The 25,756-nt window shown below is 46.2% G+C and overlaps 1 protein-coding gene across 5 annotated transcripts in view; it reads right to left on the bottom strand.

Moving 5' to 3' along the window:
• Positions 1-25,756, bottom strand: part of PIP (proline iminopeptidase) — a 113,825-nt gene that overhangs the window by 39,966 nt on the left and 48,103 nt on the right. For 4 of the 5 annotated variants that reach the window (XM_087397462.1, XM_087397461.1, XM_087397460.1 and 1 more), the window contains 2 exons: positions 2,372-2,485; positions 2,086-2,160 (listed from right to left, as the gene is read on the bottom strand). In XM_087397462.1, coding sequence (XP_087253588.1) covers positions 2,086-2,160; positions 2,372-2,485 — 189 coding nt within the window. Of the gene's footprint in view, positions 1-2,078; positions 2,161-2,371; positions 2,486-25,756 lie in introns of all 5 variants that reach the window. The other variant, XM_087397463.1, reaches the window with a different exon arrangement.

Below are 25,756 nucleotides of genomic sequence, written 5' to 3'. Positions count from 1 at the left end.
CCTCTATCCAGAGATTGTAGATTTCTCGAGCCACGGAGAAGTCCTTGTTAGGGACTTCAATGCGAGGATAGGCATGCGCCAGGTGCCCCCTCGATTTCAAAGATGATGCTATCTTGCTGCCATACATTGACTTGGAGGACGTAGGTATGATGTGAGGCTCAACTAATAGGTAGGACTCGATCACACCTTATGGACACACACTTTTGGATCTAGACAGGATGCACGATCTCATTATCTACAATGGTCTCAACAATGGCCCTTCTCAGGTGGTTTCACTTGTTTCCCACATGGAGGGGGCTCCAACGTTGTCAACTACATCATCCAATCTCCAGCCTTTGGTTCTCATATCACTGATTTCACTGTTGCAACATCTCCTCCTCTTCTTTCGTACCTCCACTCCCCGTCTCACAATACCACCTCCACCATCAATCACTAATACCACCTATCACGACATACATTTTGATCCTAGTCTTTCACCTAGATACTCTACCCACCTCTATACACTCGTTACATATAGCGATTTCATACCCCTGCTAGAACACGTACGGCTTTGATTGCTTGCTCACTTCACAAAGGTGCTCTTCATGCCTTCCCCTGCACTGCTCACTCAACTCGTCCACCACCACTTGGGACCATCCCTTGTAATAGCTGGTACAATGATGAGTGCAAGGCTCTACTCCGTTAGCTTAGATTCGAGACCAAGCTTAACCTTTCGAGCAAATGAGAGACGATGCGTGAGTATCGTCGATTGGTACGCCGAAAGAAGCAAGCTTTTGTTCACCGTAATAAGGAGCTAGTAACAACTCCAAGGACTTGTGGTGGAGATTCCTGTTGTGGTGGAGATTCCTGGAGTGGCAGTCCGCTTCACTCCTTACACACTCAATCTATATCATGTCAAAGGGTACGGAGATTGCCCTTCAGGATGTCGCAAACTACCATGGCTAGCACTATCCTCTTCTATGGCCCTAGCGGCTGCAGGTAACCAAAACATGAGGTTAACCAGGTCATACGTGAGGACCTCCGACGAGTGAGCTCCCAATGAAGCTTAGCTTCTACACAGATTGCTCCCTACGCATTTCAGAGGAGGGCTTTGTTGATCCTCCAGGATATACTCAGATTCATCTGCCCCGTTTACTGAAAATGCTATTGGGCAATTCCGGGTCTCTTCATATCGACTCCGCATCGAGAGTGGTCGAGCGGAGTGAGTACCTAGGGAGAGGTGCATATGTACCTTGTGTGATCTACAAGAGATCGAGTAGAAGGAGCATTTAATTTTCAGATACCCAGTGTACTATGAGATCCAAAGGCGCTACTATTGTCTCTTTACAGATAGCTCCGAGCTGCTATCCCACTTCCTCTCTTTTCCAGACCAAAGATGTTTGTCCGCCTACATTCATGAGGCAGTCAGACACCGAGAGCGCCTACTTGGATCACAAAGACAGGGACGGAGCACACTGGCAAACTCTTCTCAAAGTATGATCAATGAGTTTTTCCAACTGGACCACACAAGCTCTCACCCTATCGGCCCCCAACACGGACGTGACCCAAAGCCAGTGACACAACACATCCGACAAAGGATGGACGCACAAAGTACACTTGGGGACATTCCCTCCATGCTCACGGTTGGCGCATGACTGACAGGGGTCAGCCCTTGTCTGACGTAGAGCCACAGCCAGGAGGCTATGCCCACAAACAATTGATGGCACTCTATCTCTGGCTTCATGTTACCACTCCCCCACCGTCCTTGAAGGAGGGGGGGGGCAAGGTAGCTGTGATACTGGACCGGATTTTGCTTTGTATTATGATGACATGTAATGGTAGTGATGATGGAGATGGCAATATTGATATTGATATGATGTTATCACCAATGTTATTATGACTATGTAGCATTTAGCATTTAGTATGGGTGTTGATGCTTGTTTAGTAGCTCCACCCTTTCAACTTGTTTTGTATAAGGCTTCTCATAGTCTCATAGTCCCATCGGTCTTCCGAAGACTTTAATAAAGTTTCTTTCTTTCTTTCTTTCTTTCAGATTTACTTGCTTAATTCTTACACGTCTCAACCTATGAGTAAGAAACTACTTACATTCAACCGTGCCTCGGGCCAAGCTTTATGCAAATCCCATGCAGACATCATGGGGCACACCACATCATATCTCCCCTACAGTCATATCATCAAATCACCACCAACATGTTGTATGATAGACCGAAAGACAAAGAATCCAAGGCATGTTCTATAAAGAAAAACCAACAAATCAGGAGAAATACAGATCGTACTTATTTCAAAAGAGATTGAAAGAGAGAATCATTGCAAGTATACAATCCAAAATAGCAAGAAATTCTTCAATGCATGCTCACACACACACACATACCTGGACAATTACAGCTGGAATGTGTCTGATCTTGTCCATATTGTCAAGAAGGAACGAATCAGTGGGAAAGAATCCCTTATTCATAAAAAAATGGTTTTCAATACGTGCAAAGGCCTGTCCAAGAGTAGTTTTACAAAAGGAGTTGGATCATCTTACAAAACCTGATAATAATAGAAACAAACATACCCTCACATAACTCTCTCTCTCTCTCTCTCTCTCTCTCTCTCTCTCTCTCAACCCTAAACCCAAATGCCCCACCTATGGTTGTTGAGAGGTTCTTCTACAACGGTCCAGACATTTTCACGATAGATGCTGTAAATGAAGGTCTTAAAAAAATGGCCAATGGGAAAGCACCAGACACTCTACATTTTCATACTGAGATGATCAAGTGGACAAAGGATTATACAAGAGGGTGCTTAGCCCACTTGCTTAATGATGCAATTAAACATGGTTTCCCACCAGACTGGCAAGATAATTGGATAAAACCCATCTTTAAAGGGGGAGATCGCAGTCAGCTCACCAATCACAGGACTATCATGGTAGGATCCATTATGGCAAAGCTCTTCAGCACAATTATCAAAAATGAGCTGAGTCTATGGGCCGAGCTGAATAGAAAAAGAGCCATTGGACAAGCAGGCTTCAGGAAGAACCACAGTACAGCTGATCATTTGATTACTTTGAGGGTACTAATGGAAGAAAGCAGGCTAAGAGGACAGCCCCTTTTTTGCTGCTTTATTGATTTTACAAAAGCATTTGACACTGTCCCCAGGAACCATTTGTGGGAAAGATTGGTGCATTTAGAAGTGCCTGATCATCTGAGAATGGCAATCTTCAGAATGTATGAGAAAGTAGCATGCCAACTAAAAGGGAATAATGGGCTGTCAGCCACATTTTATAGTAACATGGGAGTCAAACAAGGCTGCCCATTATCCCCAACATTGTTTGGTCTATGCATAGACAAGCTGGAAGAGTTAATTCATATGATGCTACAGGGAGAGCAGCCAACGAGTCCCCAAATATGTGGATATACCATTCTACTATTGCTTTATGCAGATGATGTGGTCTTCTTCTCTTACACAGCAGAGAATATGCAGCGGATGATGCAAACCCTCCATAAATTTTGCATGGAGAGTGGTCTAACAGTTAATGTCAATAAGACCAAAATGATGGTAATAAAGACAATACAGCCAGCCAACATCCCAAGCATTATGTATGATAAATCCCAAGCATTATGTATGATAAGAAGGAAATCGAGAGGGTGCAAACTTTCAACTACTTGGGGATAGATGTACCATCTAACCATAGATGGGGAGATTGTGTTCAGAGGAGGATTGATGCAGGATGGGGTAAGTACTACCGCTTTGAAAATGACTGCAGAAACAATGACACCACGAGATTGGATATTAGGCGTGTGCTATTTGATGCGTATGTCATTCAAACAGTGCTTTACGATGTGGAGGTATGGGGAGGCAGCATTTCAGCATCAAAATGGAATGACATTGAGAAATTGCAGAAGTCATTTCTCAAAAGGCATTTAGGAATTAAGTCCACCACACCATACTCAATCATGCTTCTTGAAATTGGTTGCAGACCCATTGAGCTGAGAGCACTGGAAAGAGTCTTCAAATATATAAAGAGGATTCAAGATATGCAAGCACATAGGCTACCAAAGAGAGCATGGGAGGCAAGCAAGAGACCTCAAAAAACAAACAAGAGCAAGATGCTATCATCTGGATGGGGGTATGACATTAAAAGCTGGTTCCAAAGATGGGAAGTTGCTTCTTACCTAGATGCAATGCCAAGGGAAGAGGAGAAAAGGACATTTTCTACAGCCCTTTTAGAAGCACTACACAGTAAATGGCAATCAGCGAAGAAAAGGACCAAATATGAATATTATTGTGAGAAAATCAACCCCAACTATTGGACCACATACTCTCAGAAAGAGAACAAAGCACACAAATATATATGCACACCTAATCTCTCAGGGCAAAAAGAAGCATCGCAATCATCCGAACTCGATCACACTCCCTAGAAGTGGAGAAAAAAGCATGGGAAGGAGTATCAAGGGAACAAAGACTCTGCCAGCTATGCAACTTAGATGAAGTGGAAAATGAGGCACATGTTCTTTTGACATGTCCGCGATATGAGCATCTAAAAGAAGATTTCAGCAATGTCACGCAGCATCACAACAGTCGTGCTCTCTAGAGGATGTTCCGGCCACTCTTTTCAGCTTGCTTTCCCATCCTCACCTCGCAGCCTTGGGCAATTACATTACCAAGGTCCTTGCATACCGTGACCAATGTATTACACAGGTAGCAACATGCTAGCTGTCCACTCCACCCTTCTTCAAAGAAGGAGACTTTTTGTAACATTCCATTGGGTCCCATGGGTCGATTTCAGGCCCCCAGAGGACGATAATAATAGTTTCTTTCTTTCTTTCTTTCCTCAGCCCCGTCCCTCCCCCCCTGCCCCTCCCCCCCCAGCCCCTTCCCTCCCTCACCCCCAGCCCCTTCCCTCGTTTGGGCTGTGCGCTGCCCTCAGGCCCCCCGTAGGCTGCTGACGTGCTGCCCTCAGGCCCCTGCATGGGCTGTTGCTGTGTCGCGCTGCCTCCCTAGCCCCTGCGTGGGCTGCTGCTGATGCCGCGCAGCCCTCTCATTTTCCAGGCGTGGCTGCCATCAGTCCCCCTTGCACCTTGACTCCAACCCCTAATCTTCATCCAGCCAACTCGAGACCTGCAAAAGATCAAGAAAGTCAAGTATTGAGCCAAGAAAGTGCAGAAGCAGAGATTTCAACAGCAAATCCACACAATGGGATACTGAAAAAACAAAGAAGGGCAGGGAAGAACCACCTAGGGCAGTAAATATGTGAGGATTCTCTTTATTTCTGCATTTTACAGTTCAGCAAACAAACAGGGACAAATATTGACTTGGCACAATGCCTGCACCAGCATGTATAGGGGATTTTTTTTTTTTTTTTCAAAGAGAGACTTCTATTAAGTATTAAAGAAAACCGTTAGAGCAAGCTCCATAAGGGATACACCATGCAATGCATGAAAAGCTCAAGAGCCAAAAAGAAGGGATTGGGGCTGATAGTGCCATCTCAATCCAGTAGAAACCTCCGAGAAAAAGGGAGAACCCCTCCAAACTTGAAGAAATACAATCCTCGTGAAGGGCCCTGCATGGTAGCCCAAATGCCTATCAAAGTGTGAACCGTGTCGGTCCAAACACCTGTGATGGGTATCTGGGTGCCATCCAAGGCCTCTGTACATCTCGCTCTCCAAATGTGCCAAGAGGAAATGCTAGCCGAAATCTCCCAAGAGGTGTCCACTGAAGTATGAAAAATGATGAGTATCCAAGCAACCCCTTTCCAAACAGTCCTCGCTTGACTGCAGTCCCGAAGGCAATGTCGCACTGACTCCTTTGCAGAATGATAGCGAGGGCAAGTGGGATCAGCCCCAAATCGTGATCTCCATTGGTTCACTGCAATCCCTCCATGAATAGAAAGCCAAAAGAAAAGAGTGATCTTTCTATTCCTGAGGGATTTCCAGAGCCTCCTCCAGAAATTCCTACACAGATCTGCGGTGATGAAGAAGCTGTCCCAATGGGGGGCTCTGGAGGGAATCCAACCCCTACTGCTAAGCTGAAATCTCCTGGCATTACCAACCGTGAAGCGAAAGAAGGGAATCCCCCTCTCTCGGTGCCCATGATCTATCCACTCCCACTCTCTTGGGTCCCACTGCAAGCACCTGATAGGTGCACCTCCATATAACCACAATCTCCACGATCCCAGGGCCAAGAGCAGAGGGTCAAGGTCTAAGTACCACTGCAAGCCTGCTCCATGGTCCACAAAACTAGCAATCCTGACAGGCTGAAAGGCAACCTCTAGAAGGATATCATCCGTGGATCTAGAGAGTATACCTCCATCCCCAACATCAAACACCAATGCATCTTCCTCGAAATCTCGAAGAGCGATCACCTGTAGAGGAACTGCTGTCTTCAAAAAAGCTCCGATCCAAGTGGTGGAAGTAATAGGCATCTCAATTGTCCATTTCACCGGGATGGCTAAATCTATCTCCTAAATCTTGCGTGCTACCCCTCTGAGGTGACTCACTGACTGTAGTCTCTGATCCTTAGGTAGCCTGATAAATGCCTTCCAAGTGCCTACTGTGTAGGCGGGGCCTCTCTCCCATCTAGACCACTGCATGTAATGGGAAGTGCCTAGTGGTCTACCATGCTCATCAAGTATACTATCGTTCCAAATGATCGACTGCCTATCAATCTCTTCAAGGGTAGAGGGCGGAACCCTCCGAAGAGTGTTCCTAAAGCTCCCCCAAGCTTTCAGGATGGCAGTCATGAGAGGAGAGGCAAGAGATCTAAGAGGGGCGGAAGTAAAAATCCAGCGAGGGCTGTCCATCCAATCATCTCCCAAGGTAGGTGTGCAAGCCTGAATACGTCTAAAAAAGAAATCCTTCCAAGGTTCCTGCCCAGGCATGAGTCCCCTCACCACCACCTTACAAAGGAATGCCCTACACTACTAGTCCAAGTCAATGATATTAAGGCCCCCTTCACATGTAGGGAGAATAATGGTCTCTCAGTCCACCCTTGCTGCAACATCTGTCGTGCCATCAAGTCCACTCCATAAAAAAATCATGATTGGTCTAATGAGCTGAGTGACGCAATCCCTAGACCGGCACCAGCAAGAACACACAAACCAGGCGGTGGCCAAAAGAACCTGGTTCACTACCACAACTCTAGATGCAAGGTTGAGTTTGGCTGAGCTCCAAAAAATTAGCTTTTTCCTCATACTCTCCAGTAATGGGACAAATTGCTGTGCTGTCGAGATGCCCAAACCTACCTGGCATCCCAAATATCTGACAGGAACACCCCTCTGAATCTAAGAAAAGCCAATGTCCACTCCCCAGCCTGGAGTGTCCTCATCACTGATCCAAAAGCCAAAGGATTTATGCCAGTTAATGTGTGCCCCTCCAGCTGAGCAAAAGATATCCAAGGCTGTCCGGAAAGAATCAAGTGACTGCGAAGAGGCCTCAATACAAATAGCAGTGTCATCAGCCAACTCACAGTCAAGAAGCTCCTGCTCTTGTCTCAAGGGCAATCTCAGCCCATAAAGATCAGGCTGAGATCTAAGGAAGATACTCATAGCTTCTGCCACAAAAAGAAAGAGGAAGGGGGCTAAAGGGTATCCCTAACGAACTGACCTGGAAATCTGAAACCCGTCACCCCTTACCCCTCCGATCAAAACCTGGCAATGGGCTGATCTGTAAAGGGAGGCCACCCCTCTAATCCATGCATCTGAAAATCCAAATCGTAGAAGAGTGCCCTCAAGAAAACCCAAATCTACTCTGTCATAGGCTTTCTCAAAGTCCAAGGGTAGAACTGTGCCAGCCTTTGCCTGCTCTGCATAGCCCACTCTGTGGCTTCCCAAAAGGAAAAAAAATTTATCAAATATGCTCTTGCCATGCACAAAACCTGTCTGAGTATCATGGATGAGGTCTGGAAGAAGAGGCTGCAATTGGATGCTGATCGCCTTGGCAAGGATTTTGTATAGAGTGCCCAGAAGAGTGATGGGTCTCTAGTGGGGATAAGGTGTATGAGTCCCTCGGTCAGTGAGTCAGGCATCTCACCCGAGTCCCAAATACCCTGCAAGGCTGAAGTAATATGATCACCTATCATATCTCAAAAGGCTGTAAAAAAAGATGGAGTAAGACCATCAGAACCAAGGCACTTGCCCTTATGAAGGGCGGAGAGAGCAGTCCTAAACTCTGTGTTGGTAAAGCGTGCATCAAGTGAGCATATCATCTCTGCTGTGACCAACACAGGTAAACTCTGCCAAACTACATCTCTAGCCACATCTCTGGCCTGTGTGTCAGGATCTGCAAAAAGAAGGGGGGCATAAAAATCTGTCGCTAAGTGCATGACGGTATCCGGATGAGACTGCAAAACGCCGTCAGAGTCAATAAGCTGCCTGACACTCTCTCTACTATGTTTGGGACCAAGTGCAGAGAAAAAGTGTTTATTGACTCTCCCTCCCATTTGTATCCAAAAGGACTCCCGTGCATGAAAGGCATACTCTGCTCTCTAATCAAGCAATGTCTGCAAGTGAGCCCTTGCTGCAGCAAGACGCTCCTGTATCCAAGCATCTGATGGTTGTCTCTGCTCCTCCCTCTGCAAGGCTACCAACTACCGGTGGATACCAATCTCCCGCCTGAGTACCTCACCTCGCCAAGCACTAGCGACAGAGTGATAAAAGTTGCTGATACTGGCAAGTGTTGTGGCCACATGTGAAGGATCGGCCACCCCCCCTGCAAGTGAGAAACCCAGATCTCCAAGACTGCCTCTGTGAGAGTCTCATCTGTGTATAAGGCATCGGGGATCTTGATACTGTGAGACCGTCCTCTCAGATGGAGCTCTGAGATAGACAAAACTACCGGAAAATGGTCGGAGGTGGAAACACCAGGTGCAATGCAAACTGTCCCCCCTCTATCAAGAGCCCAATCATCCACATAGAATTTGTCAATCCGAGCATGGATAGGCATTTGCACCCTACGGTTCGACCACGAAAACAAAAGTGACTGAGACTGAATATGAAATGCATCATCTGACCAAACATCTCTGCCACTGAACCTAAACAAGAAGGCATCCCAAGCTGCTCCCTCAAGGGAATGAATACCACTTTCTCTACCGCCTTGCTTATCGGAGGGTGCCTCAACCATGTTGAAGTCACCTCCAATAATCCACAAATTTGCAATGTCAGTCCACGAGAGCAACTCTTTCCAAAAAAGAACACGGTCCCCTTTGTGGTTCGGAGCGTAGAGGTTGAGGAAACCAACCTTACGTCCGTCAATCAAAAGTAAAATCCACTGGGCCCTGGAGGGGGTGATGGTACCGTGTCCAATGACCAGAGGGAGAATAGAATCTGAAACTAATATGCATGTACCTCTTCTGGTTCCCAAGGCAGGAAGCCAAAAAGTCCGGCCTGAAAATAGCTTACCTGACTTGGAGCAATCTCTGGCATCTTGTTTGTGTTCCTGAAGAAAAAGAATGTCTAAGGAACCACCTGACACACCTAGATGAAGCTGATTCTTGATCAGCTGTCTACGACGGCGATGAGGGATGCCGCACAATCCCTGTATATTCCAACTGGCTATCCTCATCGGCGGGAGGAAGCGGGTTGGAATACCTTACCCAACCTGGTGGCAAAAAAAGAACCCTCCACAGGAGCTAACCTCCTGCCATACACACGAGGTCCAAGGGGAGGAAAGTCCACAGGTGAGAGAGAGAAGGATCTCTCAATAGGAATGCCGATAACTGGCTCTTCAAAAGTGGAAGGTACAAAATCATCATTTGGGAGGTCAGAGAGGTCCTCAAGAGCGGAAAAGGAGTTCCGCTAAGGCAGTCTTGGGGAGGGGGTCGGAAGGATTCCTACCGAAGCAGGGAGAGAATGTAAGACCCCCTTCCCTCTATCCACGGAAGGCGGCACCTGTACTAGGTCCTAATCAAGAAGTGCTACGGACGAGGTGCCAATAACTTGGGCTGCTGAGGGAGGCACAGCCTGATCCTGGGGTGGAGTGGAAGAAGGCTCCTGAATACTAGGCTCCAAGGCGCTAGCCTCCCGAGGCTCCAAGGGGGATGCCTCTGAAGCCTGCAAAGCAGTAGAAGTATGATTTGAAGTAGAGGGCCTAACCCACCGTGGGCCAGAGGTGGTGCGAGGTGCAGGAGGAACTCGAGCAACCCTAGGAGGGGGAGCTCGTGTCTGAGGCGGTGCTTGTGTAGCGGTAGGTCCTGCTCCTGCTCTCTGTCGTAAGCTAGTAGGAGATGTTTGCTTTTTAGGCCTCTTTTTCTTCTTTGGAAAATCTTTGGCGAAGTGCCCCGAGGATCTGCAAATCCTGCACTGGTCCTCCCCACCTGCAACCTCAAATCTCTGGCGGAAGAATGACCCATCAGGTCGTTGTAGCATGATGTGGTCATTTGAAATATTAGGGTCCTGGACAATGACCCCAACCCTGGGTACCCCATCCATCCTGACCGCCTCAGCAGTCGAAGAGGGCTCGCCAAGAAGAGGGGGATCTTTGCTACCACACCAAACCTCTCGCCAATAACTGAAAGAAGCCGGTGATAAACTGAGGGGAGACCAAGGAACCTGATGAAAACAGAAACTCCCTGCTTGTCCTCTTCAATTGGGTCAAAGCCTAGTTGAAAGGGAAACAAAAAAATCCTCCTGTAGCCTAGAAATAGAAACCCAGCCTGTAGCAAGTCTCTCGTGACGTCCGGGGAATCTAGGCACACTTGAAAGAAACCTCATCCGAACAAACGAACATCCTTAAGGTGGGGACGAGCTCCTGGGAAAGCGCCGCAAGCATCCAATCTCTAGCCTGTGATCTGGAGGGGTGTGAACCAGAGATGCGTGTGAAGAGAGTGGTGGAACACTCATGCTCCAAGTCCTTTTGCAACTGCTGCAGCTCATCTTTTGAAAATGTGACGGTTCTCGCGGCCGGTGTGTGCGGTAACGGATTGACTGAATGGGTGCCCATTCATCAATCGAGGTGGGGAAGGCCATCTCAAACACACAAAAAAAAACTCCGTCTGCTTTCCTGATGCCCAGGAGACCCCCAAAAAACGAGGGTACACCTGAAGGGAGAGGGTGAAGGAGGGAGGGAGAGAGGAGAGAGAACAAGTCAGAAAAAGAAGGGGGTAGGTTGAAGGAGGAGGGAGGTTGAAGAAGGGGGGAGCTGGAAGGGGGGAGAGGGAGGGCAACAAGGGAGAGAAGGGACAGTAGGAGGAGAGGGGAAGGAGTGAAGAGGAGAGAGGGAGGGGAGGAGAGAAGGAGGGGGGTAGAGGAGGAGAGGGAAGAGGGGGTGGGGGGGGCGCGGGAGCAGTAGCAAGGGGGGCAGCGCAGGCAGCAACGCGGGTTGAAATTTGTAGAGGACATTTGAGTGAAACAAGCACACAACAGGGACCACTCCAAACACTACATCCAATGTCTTCACCAGCCTCCAAAAAATATGTCTTGCATTGATTGAAAAAATCAGTAGCTTGGAATCTACTAATGTGGCCCTCCTTGCAGAGAAGGCACATGTAGATAAAACACTAGCTGAAGTGAAAAAGCATGGAGGGAAAATGCAGGAGGAATGGAGGAAAGAAAGGGGCAAAAAGGAGGAATGGGAGAAAGAAAAGGTTGAATGGATATGTGAGAAAAACAAGCTCCAAGACAGGGTGCATGCTTTGGAGATCATGAAAGCACTTCCGGAAGGAAATTGCGAGGCAATGGAGAAGCTGAAAACAGAAAATGCCACTCTCAGGAAGGAGATTGCTGCCATGTAGGAAACAATGCAAGGCACACATGCTGAGCTTAAACAACAGATCAGCAAAGGGGAAGCTAAGATGTTGGAATGGAAAGATGTGGCCAAAAAGGGCACAACAGGCCCAAAAAAAGAATTTATCTCCGAAGCACTTGAGGAGGAAAAGAGAAGGACCAGCAAAGCATTAAATGTCTTAGTGAGGGGGCTACTGAAGGGAGATGCCAAAATATTGTTCACCAACGTGGGAGTCAATCTCATTTGTGAGACAGCTTGGAGGGTGGGTAAACTTCAGGCACCTACAAAGCCACTAGTGCTGAAATTCCGGACAGCCATGGACAAGAAGAGCCTCATGAACACGATGGCGACTTTGAAGAGAACTAGGATCTACCTAAATGACGACCTCACACTTCTACAACAAGAACACCACAAAGATCTACCTAGATGACGACCTCACACTTCTACAACAAGAACACCACAAAGAAGGTATGCTAAGAGTAATGTGTTAGAATTATTATCATATTCTAGGCAATGGCCAATGTATTGTAATAAGTAGGTTAGGGGCACTTTTCCCTCTATGAGGTTTTTCCCCCTAACCACAGTCTAATCCCTAACTACGGTTAGTGGATAAGATAGGGTTTTGTCACTTAGACAAAACCCCTCACTTCTCTTTTGTACTCACTTCATTTCAGTCCACTATTCAGCAGACTTACGATCAGCTCACTCTCTTGATCACTCTTGCCCTCATTTTGTTCACATTTGGTATCAGAGCAGGTTCACCTTGCCCGACCTCCTGCTTCCAGCCCGCAAGCTTCTTGCCCGCTTCCAGCCCGCAAGCTCCTTGTCCGAGATCTGCCGCCACCCGTACATCAGTACGGATTCCATCCGTCCAACGCTGTACGAAAGTACTCTGCCAGCGCCGTACAGAATCCGTACATTGACCATATGGTTCTGTGCAATAGTTCGTACAACATACTTGATGCGTTGTACAGTCTATACTATTAGCCGTACCTGTCAGTCTGCACCAGCACCGCATCCCGTACATCTTCTGTTGGAGCACCGTACAACAGTCCATACCTGCATTCTGCTAGACACGAAGAACCTTTTCGTATAATTGTACGGATTTCATATGTATAGGTTGTACCGAACGTACAATTGTACAGATTTCATCCGTACAGGCTGTACCAGCCATACAGTTGTACTTAGCCATATAAACACTTTGTGGCTATGGTTGAGAATGAGACAACACTCAAGGTGCACACACTTCGCACAAACAAAGGGGGGGAGTATATGTCTCATGAGTTTGAGGCATTTTTGAAGGAGAAAGGCATCACGCATTATCTTCCAGTGAGGCTTACACCTCAGCAAAATGGTAAAGCTGAGCGCAAGACTCGCACTCTTATGGAGATGGATAGCTGCATGCTTACCAATAAAAAGTTGCCTCACACGTTTTGGCTCGAAGGCCTCATGTGTGCAAACTATGTTTTGAATCGGGCTCCCACAAAGGCTTTGAAGACAATCACTACCTATGAGGCATGGCATGGGAGAAAGCCTTGTGTGGATCACTTCAGAGTTTTTGGTTATGTTGCATATCCTCACGTGCATGTGGAGTTTCGACATAAGTTGTCAGATAAGGCACTTGAAAGCATTTTTCTTGGGTACAGTGCACAAAGCAAAGGCTATCGTCTCTACAATCTTACTTCTCGCAAGATTTTTGTGAGTAGAGATGTTATATTTTTAGAGAATTCAGCACATACACATGCTGAATTTACTATTCCAACTTCTTCAGATGATGTTTTTGAGGGGATGCTTCCTATAGCATTTGGTTCCTCACCTGAGACTCATACTGAAAATCAGATTTTACTGCAACCTCCTCCTCATCCACATGCCCCGATTCAGCCACAGGCTGATTTTGTACCTCTGCAGGATGTGGATGAAGTTGTCAGGTAGGAGATTCAAGAGATACACGCAACCAAAACAGTCTTGAATTGGTTGCTACAGACTCTCAAGAAGAGTAGACTTGAGGACCCATTGCTTGGCAAGACTCATAGTGCCATAAGGCACGCAGGGCGGGCTCTTTCAGTTGAGACAGCTTATGCAAGTACTCTTGTTGATGAAGAAGGATCTGACTGTTTTGAAGAAGCCAAGGATAATGTGCATTGGATGCATGCCATGCACAATGAATTGTAGTCCATTGAGAATAATCAGACTTGGGATGTTGTGGATTTGCTACCAGGGAAGCATGCCATTGGTACCAAATGGGTTTTCAAAGTGAAAAGGAAGCCACATGGGTCCATTGATAGGTACAAGGCAAGGCTGGTTGTCAAAGGCTATGCACAGGAGAAGGGCATAGATTATGAGGAGACATTTGCTCCTACATCCTGGATGACCACCATCAGATCAGTTATTGCCATGGCTGCAAATTTTGTTTGGAATGTCCATCAGTTGGACATAAAAATAACTTTCCTTAATGGGGACTTGCAAGAAGAGTTGTATGTCAAACAACCTCCTCGATGGACAGATTTGGGCATGTTAAATTTTTATTTGGGGATCCAATGTATACAAGACAAGCGTGGCATCGTTATGTCTCAATCCAAGTATGTGCAGAAGCTCTTAGATAGGTTCAACATGCATGATTGTAAGCCTTATAGCCACTCCCATGGATCCGAGGTAGAAGCTTACTATGTATGATGTAGGTGAATCAGTGGATGTCACACTTTACAGCCAGGCCGTTGGATGCCTCATCTATTTGTGCAAAACACGGCCCGATATTCAGTATGCAGTATCTCAGGTGAGCAAATATATGCACAGCCCAAAGACAACACATTGACAGGCTGTAAAACGCATCTTCTGTTATTTGCAAGGCACAAAGTCTTATGGCTTGATGTTTCCCAGGGGGGGTGACTTGCAGATGCATGCTTACAATGATTCCGATTGGGCTGGAGACTATGATACCAGGCAGTCCACTAGTGCTAATTGTTTTTTTTTGGGCAAAGCTTGCATTTCTTGGCTGAGCAAGAAGCAATCTACAGTGGCTACTTCCTCATGTGAAGCTGAGTACAGGGCAGCTTTCACAATGACAGTTGAATGTGTTTGGCTGCAACGTTTGTTCGCTGATCTTTGTCTCTTATTGGAGGGTCCTTCTCCAATCCTCACTGATAGTCAAAGTGCTATAGCAGTGGCAAAGAATCCTATGTTTCATGCTCGCACGAAGCGCATTGAGGTTCATTTTCATTATTGCAGAGAGAAGTTGCATATAGGGGAGATAAGTATGATCTATGTGTCAAACGCATGACAATGTTGCAGACATCTTCACCGAAGCACGTCCACGTGAGAAGTTTGAGGCATTTCGCAGTGCCCTAAACTTATCTCCTTTTGGTGATGGATCACTACCTTGTACACCACATTGGCACTGCAGGGGGGGATTAGAATTATTATAGGGTTAGTGGATAAGATAGGGTTTTGTTACTTAGACAAAACCCCTCACTTCTCTTTTGTACTGACTTCATTTCAGTCCACTATTAAGCAAACTTACGTTTAGCTCACTCTCTTGCTCACTCTTGCTCTTAGTGAATAAAATAGGGTTTTGCCACTTAGACAAAACGCCTCACTTCTCTTTTGTACTCACTTCATTTCAGCCCACTATTCAGCAGACTTCCGTTTAGCTCACTCTCTTGCTCACTCTTGCTCTCATTTTGTTCACATAATGGCAACGAGGGAAGCAGGGAAATGGGCTCTATATAGGTATGGTAGGGTGATCATCCAAGAAAGAGGAGATAAGGAGGATAAGGAAGAGGTAGAATTGTGACTCTGTCAAGCTAATGGGATGTGTGCGGATACAGGACTGAAAATAGCAGTATGGAATTGTAAATGTAGGATCGGAGAGAAGAGAGAGAGAGTGCAAGTAGCAAGGAGTCGTAGTAGAACAGCCGTCACTTCAAAATCTTAGATAGATGATAACACACAAGTACAAAGTACTTGTACCTAGACCTAGGACTAAGTATCCTAGGTGTCACATAGGACTAAGTGTCCTATGTGGCCTAAAAGGCACTAACACTATAAGTGCCTACGCTTATGCCTACAAGGCACATACCATGGCCTATAGGGCATCACTAGAACCACCTGAAGATGGCCTACAAACCCCCCTCCATGGGATGGGCTGAAGTACTCTGGAAACGTCTCAGAATACCTGGTAGTTTCTGGTCATGGTGGCAAATGTTCATCCAAAAGGATATAGCCACCTATGAATGTACAAGGAATGTCAGATCGTGTAACAAAGGGAACCACGTGTAAAGCCTGTCGGAAGACTTCGAACTTGGGACGAGGAAGTGCCTTTGTAAACATATCTGCGATGTTGTCCTCTGTGGGAAGATAGGACAACTCTATGTCTCCTGCTAACAACTGCTCCCGAACATAATGATAGTGAACTTCAATATGCTTGGTACGCGCATGAAACATTGGGTTACGCGCAATGGCCAAAGCACTCTGGCTGTCAGTGTAGACAACAGTGGAGGATGTTTGGCAAATACCAAGATCTGTAAGTAACTGTCGAAGCCAAACACACTCTACTGTAGCGGTGAAAGCTGCCCTGTACTCAGCCTCACAGCTAGACGTGGCAACTGTCGATTGCTTCTTGCTGAGCCAAGAAATCCATGAATTGCCAAGCAAAAAACAATTGCCAGTATGTGACACTCTGGTGTCGGAACATCCTGCCCAGTCACTGTCCGTGTAAGCATGCATGGTAAGTGAACCCTGATCACCATAGAAGAGGGCTAAATCCTGAGTGCCTCTGAGATATCTGAAGACTCTCTTCACTGCCTGCCAATGCTGTGAACTGGGCATGTGCATGAATCTGCTGAGCTGAGATACTGCATACTGCAAGTCAGGTCTGGTGTGACATAAATAAATAACGCATCCAACAGCCTGCTGATAAAGAGTGATATCACATGGTGGGCTCCCATCATGAGCTGAGAATTTGAAGCCAGGGTCCACTAGCTTGCAATCCTCGAATTGAAAACGATCAAGGAGATGTCCAATATACTTGGACTAAGACATCATGATACCCCCCTCAACATGAGCAAACTAAATGCCCAAATAATAATGGAGCCGTCCCATGTCTGACATGTCAAAAATCTGCTGCAAATCAGCCTTGAAAGCTACAATTTGCTGAGTATCTGGGCCCGTGATGAGCGTATCATCCACATATAAAATCAGCACTAAAAAATCATATCCACTCCCACGGACATAAAGAGTGGGTTCTGTGGGACTATTCTGATAACCAAGGGATAGTAAGTGTGCATGAATTTTGGCATACCATGCCCTGGGTGCCCGCTTCAAACCATGAAGGGCTTTTCTAAGCCGGCATACCTTATTTTCAGAATTAACAACCTCAAAGCCAGGAGGTTGTGTGACATAGACTTCTTCCTGCAAATCCCCATGAAGAAAAGCGGTCTTGATGTCAAGTTGGTGCACTTGCCAATGATGATGGGCTGCAATGGCAATGACACATCGAATGGTAGTAATCCTGGATGTAGGAGCAAATGTCTCCTCAAAGTCAATGCCTTGTTGTTGGGCATACCCTTTCGCAACAAAACGTGCTTTGTATCAATCTATGCTGCCATCAGATTTCCTTTTTAATTTGTAGACCCACCGTGTTCCAATGGCATGCTTGCCGGGAGGGAGATCTACTAATTCCCATGTGTCATTTTTGGCAATAGATTGTAACTCAGGTTTCATTGCATCCATCCACTCTTTGCTGTCAAAAGCGTCTTTATGGCACAGAGGCTCTTCATTGCAAGCTGTAGCAAGGAGTGCAAACTCAAGAAAGTGACCATGCTGTCTATTCCCTGATCTTGTCCGGGAAGCAAAAGGCTGATCTTGTTTGCTGTCCCTCAATGTATCAAGGAGGGTGACAAGCTTGTTTCCTGATTCATTCTCAACCATATTCAGCCATCTCTGAAAGCATTAAAAAACCTCAGATTTGGCCTTTAAAGGATATACCCAGCAATATCTTGTGAAATCATCAATGAGAGTCATGAAATACTTATACCCCCCAATGGCATTTGTGCTCATTGGGCCACAGACATCACTGTGTACTAGCTGCAATTTCCTTTGCGAGAGTTTTGGACGATTCTTTTGAAAAGGAAATCGATGCATCTTACCCAAAAGACAACCCTCACACACATGTTTGGAAACTGTGTGAGTCTAAGGTACATCATTTGCCATCTGCTGTGAATGTAGCTTTGCAAGAGCTCTATAATTGAGATGGCCCATTCTCTCATGCCAAAGATGAGTGTCAGCAAGCTGTGAATCTGAAATAGCCAATGCTTCAATAGAAAGTGCAGCTGGATGATGATCAAGGTGATAAAGCCCTTTTTGCAAAGTGCCAGTGAGAACTATGGCATTGTCATCACGAAGATCATATACTAGGCATCTGTAGCCATCAAAAATTACTCTGAAACTTGAAGTAGCAATTGCTGAAATTGAAATCAAGTTGACTTCAATGCCAGGCAAAAAAAGAACATTTGTCAGAGTGACAGGATGGCAGGATGGCTTGAAATGGATGTGAGCTAAGGAATGAAACAACTGTCTGCAAGATGTGACATGCTTGGAAGCACCACTATCAAAATACCAAGATTGAGCATCAATAGCTGTAAAGAATGCATCAACTTGGGAGGGATCAAAGGAGCAATGGACAGCCCATGCCCAATCATCTTGGAGAGCATGTGCAGAGGCATCTGCTGGCTCGAGGGATTCAATTGCATGTGAGGCATTAACTATCAATCCTGCTTTCTTTTTCTCCGAAGCAATGCGCTTCCTGCATTCTGAAATTTCATGCCTTGGCTTGCGACAACAGTTGCATCTTAACTTCTTCAACTATCTGCTGTATTTTTAGATGCATTGGAGGAATTGCCACTGTTAGGCGCATATTTAGGCTTGCCCATAGGCTTGGAAGCCTTGCCTTTTCCTGTCTGCTGTGAAGCAAATGCATGATCAGGAATTGTAGCTTGCCTATTAGCACGACTTTGCTATTCGTACAAAAGCAAAGTGACTAGCTGATCAAAAGAGTAGTAGTCTGGATTACCCATGATATGTATCAGGTAACCCATTCAATGTGGTACTAACAAGCTGAGAATTGGGCACCACCTCATCAATATTGGCAAGTTGTTCCATGAGGTCCTTGACCTTTGTCAGGTATGCATCCATAGAGTCACCTTCGTTCATACTAACTTCCTGCAATTGCCTTCTTAAATATGCAACACGTGCCTCATTGCGAATCTGATAAAGAGAAGCCAATTTGTCCCAAGCATCCTTTGCTGTCCTGCATGACCGGATGTGTGGAATAATAATTCTCTTGCGTGACAAAGCAATACAGGAATGTGCATTTGCATCTCTTGCAATGTTCCTGAGTTAGAGGAGCAGCAACAGGAGTGCTAGAGGATAACCCTCTGCAGAGGGACCAACAGTAGGGACAGCCACTGTAGCATTGGCTGGCCTCAGGTCAACCCAAGAAACAATATTCCAAAAGTGCCTTGCAACAAGAATATGTTTCATGAGATAAGACCACATCGGATAGTTGGTGCCATCCAACTTATCATCTTCACGAAGAATGCCAAATAAGTCGTGATTGTTCCCAGCCATTGCAAATGGTACAAGTAGAAATGCACTGACAAAGTGACCAAAGAATAGCCTCAAGACTTTCAACTGCAAAAATATATCTTGCTGTCCCAAATACCTGTAAGCCAACAACAGATATGTCCAGGAGGCTGCACTAGGCCTCAAGGCAACATAGTGCCTTTTCTTGCTCAGATGATAAAATAGAGAGAGCAAATAGACTGAAAATATGTGCAGCAGGGTATAGGAACAGAGTTACCAGCTGAAATTGAGCTCCTAACACAAAAGGCCCAAATTTGGAAACCCTGAGTGATGACGTGGCACAATGTGACAGTCCTGAACCTGAATGTGACTGAAAACTTCAATTTTTGGAAGGATTTCAGTTGCCAAGCTTGTCCAAAGTGTTGTATTGACAAGTTGAAGGTCCAAATGTCAAAAGCCCTAAATTTTCCTGTTGGAAATTAGGGTTTGACAGTCAAAAACTGTCAAAATGCAGTAGGTTCAGCAAAGGGGGCTGAAACTTAGCAGATCTTGTTGAGAACAGGCTGGACAACCCGAGAGAGACTCCTAGAGAACTGGTGTGGAGTAGACGCCTGCTGTAGATGAGGATTCGTCATCTAGAGGTGCCACGAGGTAGAGCTTTGGGCAGATTGTGAGCTGGAAAAGTGTATCCAGCTAGTCGCCTAGCTAGGAGAGGTACCTAGGATGGAAATAGAGTCTCCAGAAGGGCAGCAGCAGCAAGTCGAGATGAAGGAGCAGCTACAGGGTGGCTGGAACTGCCTCAAAAGGCTTCGAACTGAAGATGTAGCTGCTGGAGAACCCTGGAGAGTGCACTAGACAGGTCGTGATTTGCATACGCTTGCTGTAGAAGAAACCTGAGGTGAAAGGACAGCCGTACAAGGCCTAAACCAGCTGATGGAGATCTTCGAAGTGCTGTAAACAGCCGCCTGTGAAGCCGTCTATCAAGAGAAAGCTGGAGAAGCCAAGTTACCGCGATGAAAAGCTCCTGGAAGTCCCTAGAACTGCTCACGAACCTAAAAACGAGCTGTTGAAACAGTCGACCAGCAAGCGACTAGCTCCCAAAGAGCAATGGAGGGGCTTGGGGAGGCTCGAGAGTATTGGGGAAGTGAGTAATGCCCGCTCTGATAACACTGTAGGTGCGGTGAGCACGGGAGCAAGCACATGAGTAGAAGCTGAAGGCTGTCACGTCAACTAGAATGAAAGAAATGAAAGTACAAAGTACATAAAGATAGACCCTAGGACTAAGTGTCCTAGGTGTCACATAGGACTAAATGTCCTATGTGGCATAAAAGGCACTAAAACACTTAAGTGCCTATAACTATGCCTACAAGGCACATACCAGGGCCCATAGGGCATCACTACGACCGGGAGAAGATGGCCTACATTGACTTCTCACATGATGACAGAGATCCACACATAGTCCCGAAACTAGATGTAGTTGAGCTCGGGATATTGACACACTCTGCAGATGCCCCATAGGTCACAGGGTATGGACAACATATGCTTGAGCTGAAGGCACCACAACCTGATCATCTTTAATGGCCTTCATAGATGGTCGTCTTCCGGGAGACTCACTTGCTTCCCACATGGTCGTGGGTCTAGTACAATGGACTATCTACTAGGCCCACTAGACTTTGTCTCACGGATACACAACTTTGCCATACCCCCCCCCCCCTCAGAGCTAACCACTCATACTTGGCCTTCCATACCTCTACAGCCATGCCAACCACCACAGGGAGAAAGAAAGAAAAGTTATTAAAGTCTTCGGAAGACCGATGGGTCGATGAGACTGTGAAAAACCTACAAATGAGTTATGGTGGTGGAGCTATTAAACGAGCATCCACACCAATGCAAATGCAAAATATGCAGAATCTCAATACTAAATCCTAGATACAACATAGTCATGTCATGTTGGTAGTCAACTATCTCATCATCATCACCATCAAGACATCAGGGTGGATGCGGCAATGGGGGCATGAAATCGGCGATAAAGAGTTGTCGGCCACTCAAAGGTGCAGCCTTGACATGTCTGCTGGTCATAGCTCTGCGTCTAACGAGGGCTACTGTGACCCCCGTCAGGCGAGACTTGACTCTAAACATGGAGGGGATGTCCCCGAGTGTAATCTGTGTGTCAACCCTCAGTCTGAGCTGTCGGGTCACACGCTCCGAGTCACGGTCATGTCAAGGTCTCGTGAAATCGGCGATACAGTGCTGTCGACCACTGAAAGGTGTAGCCTTGGCATGTCTCTTGGTCATAGCTCTGCACCTAACCAGAGCTACTGTGACCCCCAAGTGTGATCTGTGTGTTAATCCTGAGCTGTCAGGTCACAAGCTCCAAGTCACAGTCATGTCGAGGCCTCGTCCGGTGGGTGTCCATGTGATCTGGCTGGAAAAACTCCGTGATAAAACTCTGAGAGGGATCAACCAAGGAAGAAGTCTACTCATGTCTCTGTGCTCGAAGTATCCTCTCGCGGAGTCTGAGTGTCTCATGAACGAAACTTGCCAAACATCACTAGTCTGGGTAGGAGATGAATCGAGCCAAAACCCCATAGCTATCTCTGAAGAGGCAATAGAAACGCCTGCGAATCTCATGGTAAACATGACACCTAAAGATGAAGTGCTCCTCCGTCTCAACCTCCTGCATGTCACACAAAGTGCATATGCGCCACTCCCTGGGTAGTTGCTCTACTCTGCTGCTCTCGATACGAAGTCTATGTGAAGAGACCCGGAACTGCCCATGAGAGATCCTCAGTGAGTGGGGTAAATAAATCTGAGTGTACCCTGGTGGGACAATCAAACCCTCTGTTGTGATATGTAAGAAGTGATCTTTGAAGAAGCCCAGCTTCACTCGAAGATCACTCGGGCCCAGCCACGTCCGGAATGTGTGTAGATGAAATAGATTCTCATGGATAACCTGGTTGACCTCATGTGATAGGAGGGGAGAAAAGGGAGCATCCATGCTGTACTGGAATGGGGTTAGTCTATCCATGTGGAGCCCCAGTCCCTCGAACCATCTCTCTTTGCGTGCATACCAGCACCTCTGGTCTCCTCCTGCTGCAAGTGCCATAGTAGAGGACAGTGCTAGCCAAGGTAGCCTGCTACGCCCAAAGGTGTAACCCCCATACTCCCTAACTTGGTACAAATACGTGATGACCTAAAATGCACCATCTAGCTGTAATGGGGGTGACCCAAACTCCACCCGAATGATTTGGTGAAGAACGGTTGGCTTACCACGGATCATCCGTGATAACATGAGAACCTGTAGCCGCTCCACCCTGACCCACTCTGTATATGACAAGCATGGCCCCTGCATGGACTGCCATACATCCCCGCTGGACGGACCAAGGAGTCAAAAAGCAACCCTTTGGTCCATGAATCTTGAAAGTGAGAGCAGAAGCACTGCCTCTCTAGTCTAGCCAATGAAGCATATCCTTTGCTCAAGCGTGCTTACATCACGGGTCTCATAGTAAAGGTGGGTCCGGAAAAGATGGCCCCAAGATAAGTGTATGCTGAAACTAACTCAACAGGTGACCGGCGCATGATGGCTCGAGATGTATTGAAGATCATAACCTTGGTTTTGCCCTGGTTGACCTTCAAATCATGAGACTCACAAAAGGACTAGTGTGTGTCAAGGTGTCTCCGAAGCCCCTCTGCTGAGGAAGACGAGAGCCACGTAATCTGCATAAAGCAAAATCCGAATCAGCGTGCCCGCAAGAGAGCAACCTACCTGCCCTCTGTCTGCATCACTGTCTCAAGCTCGTCAATGTATAGGCCAAACAAGGTAGGTGATAATGGACACCCTTGTTTGACCCCGATAGTGTTGATGATCTCGTCTGTCCACCTAGATCCTACCCAGACTCTGCCTGAAACTCTCTCATAAAGTGACATGACAGCCCAAATGATCTCCTGGTCATAACCCAAACCATGTAGGCACCGTATGAGACGGGCTCTCAGAACCGTGTCAAATGCCTTGCGAAAATCCACAAAGCAACAGTAAATCCTCTGCTTCCGTGTCCTTGCCTCCTCGATGATACATCTGACGTGAGAATGTGGTCCATGGTCCCATGATCACGTCGAAATCTGGCCTCTCCTGCTGCTCTAAGTCCTCGACCCTCCGCAAATTTGCTGATCTCGGAATCTTGGACATGACATGTCCAATCATAATGGTCCTGTAGTTCTCCAGACTCATGGGATCCCCTACCTTGTGAATGGGTGAGATAGTGTTAATGGTCTAGGTGCGTGGAAACCCCAAACAAACAGCTTCATTAAATAGCTTTGCTAAGATTAGGGCTAGGAGGTTAATCCCATATGCAATAAACTCAGTGCATAGTCCCTCATGATCCTTCGCTCATTATGAAGTTTCATTGCGGCATCCTTTACCCCCCCCCCCCCCCCCTAGTGAAGAGGATACATGATCTGGAGCGTGGCATATGTGAGAGGTTAGGGGCTGGCTAATTGGGGATATCATAGAGTGTGCGTGCATAATCAAACCACACCTGGGTGTCAGTGAGTGGTGAGGGGGACCGTCCCTCTGAAAATCTCCGCCAAAAGTCCTTAAAGTTGTTACTGAACAGAATGTTCAGTAGCTCCTCCTCGTTCCAGCGAACAAAGTCTAGTTTCTTTCTGTGTACCAGTCAACGGTACTCATGTAGCGCCTTTGGTTCGCTCGGAAGACTGTTTTTGGTTTCGAGTCTAAGCTGACGGCGTAAAGCCTTACACTCATCATCGTACCAGCTATTACAGGGTACGATGCCTACACACATTCAGATCCACTTTGACCGTGCCCTTCATCGAGGATTACCAAAAAGTAAGCGATACAAAAGAATAAAAGTATTTATAAACCCCCTATTTGAGTAGCAAAAAAATATAATCTATTCAAAAGTCCATATGCTTCCTCAATGCTAGAAGGCTAAAGATGCATATAACTTTAAAGCCACTAACACTAATCTCACATCACTTATAAGAGAGTTGGTATGTTACATTACCAGGTCATCACTAGTATCAAAGACAAACCCTACTGCAGTCAAGTTCTCTCTTTCCACCATAGTAATTGAGATCATCAATGCAACCTTCTACACAAGTGGAGTGTTCCAAAGGACTCCTTGAATGAATTAGTCTAATTCCATGCATATGTATGAAGGAACATATAGCAAGCTATCTCTAGGAACGGAAAAGAAAGATTGCAAGCATAATGGAAATGAACTCAAATGGAAGTAGGCAATAGCATTGAACCAAAATACTCACATGTAGATAGCTTGATGTTGACTGATACAAAAAGACTCAAGACAAGTACAACACTATATAGTGTCAGCCTCTAGACTCTAGAAAGTCACAATGCATATGGGATAATCTCCTCTATGACACGTGGCACTGTCTAGGACTCACTAGACTATAAAATAAGTCCTAGGGACCTAGGACACACAAATACACTCACTTTGACTTCATATTCTAACATCCCTCCATGAAGGAAAGGTGAGGGACTATTGGAATGAAGCTAAGAACAAAACATGACAATGATGGAGTCTACCGCTCTGTGCACCCCAAGTAGCTCAGGGGCTCAAATAAAGCATGGCTACTTGACCCAACAAATCGGTCTTGGGATATGCACCAACATCCTGGAACTCGACCACGCCTGATAGAGAGACCCATCAAAGCCAATAGAAAGGCTTCCACAATACATCCCCTCTTGGCTTCATAACAAGACTTGGTACAAAGCCACACACAAGTCATAAAGGAAATAAAACATCATTTGAGGAGGACTTTCCAAGGCTGAGAACCTTTATTAACTCAAGGACACAAGACTTATTATTACTAGCATTTTCGGGGGACTACCCAGGGCAGAGTACCCAAGCACACATAGAATAAATTAGAAACAAAAGTCCCGATCATTAGGTCCATAGACCTCTGAATAGAGAGAGAGATATCTAATGTCGACAGTGAGAGCATAAGTCGGTATCGAAGCATCATCTTCTTCTTCGTCTTCACTTGTTGCAGTTCCAACCAATCCTTGTGCTATTGCTTGGCAAGCTTTTGAAAGCAGCGATCCTCGGTGAGACCAAGCTTCCCACAGTGATTGCATTTGAAAGGCTTGAATTTGCCTTTGCCCTTGGAGTACAATGCACAGAAGTCCGGAGTATCTGCATACTGTCTTTCATTATCAATGAGCATAGCAACCATATCATGATAACCCATTTGTGTCACACGCAATGCTAGTATGATCTCCCGGTACTTAGAAATTTTCTCAATGCTCGAGAGGAGCACAGCAACTTGATCATCTTCCCCTACAGGGGCCTTCAGACTAGCAAGCTGAGTGACAAGGGATTCCATATGATTCAAGTGAGCGAAGAGAGTCTTCTGCAGCTTGAAGAATTCCTATCTAAGGAATACCTTTGAATTGATGATTTTGTTGCCAAACAATTCTTCAAACATAGCCCATA

This window comes from Dipteris shenzhenensis, chromosome 26 (genome assembly GCF_047967505.1).
Source record: "Dipteris shenzhenensis isolate YYH24624 ecotype China chromosome 26, Dip_SZ_1.0, whole genome shotgun sequence".
NCBI classification, from domain to species: Eukaryota; Viridiplantae; Streptophyta; class Polypodiopsida; order Gleicheniales; family Dipteridaceae; genus Dipteris; species Dipteris shenzhenensis.
This window is presented reverse-complemented; position numbering and strand designations above follow the sequence as displayed.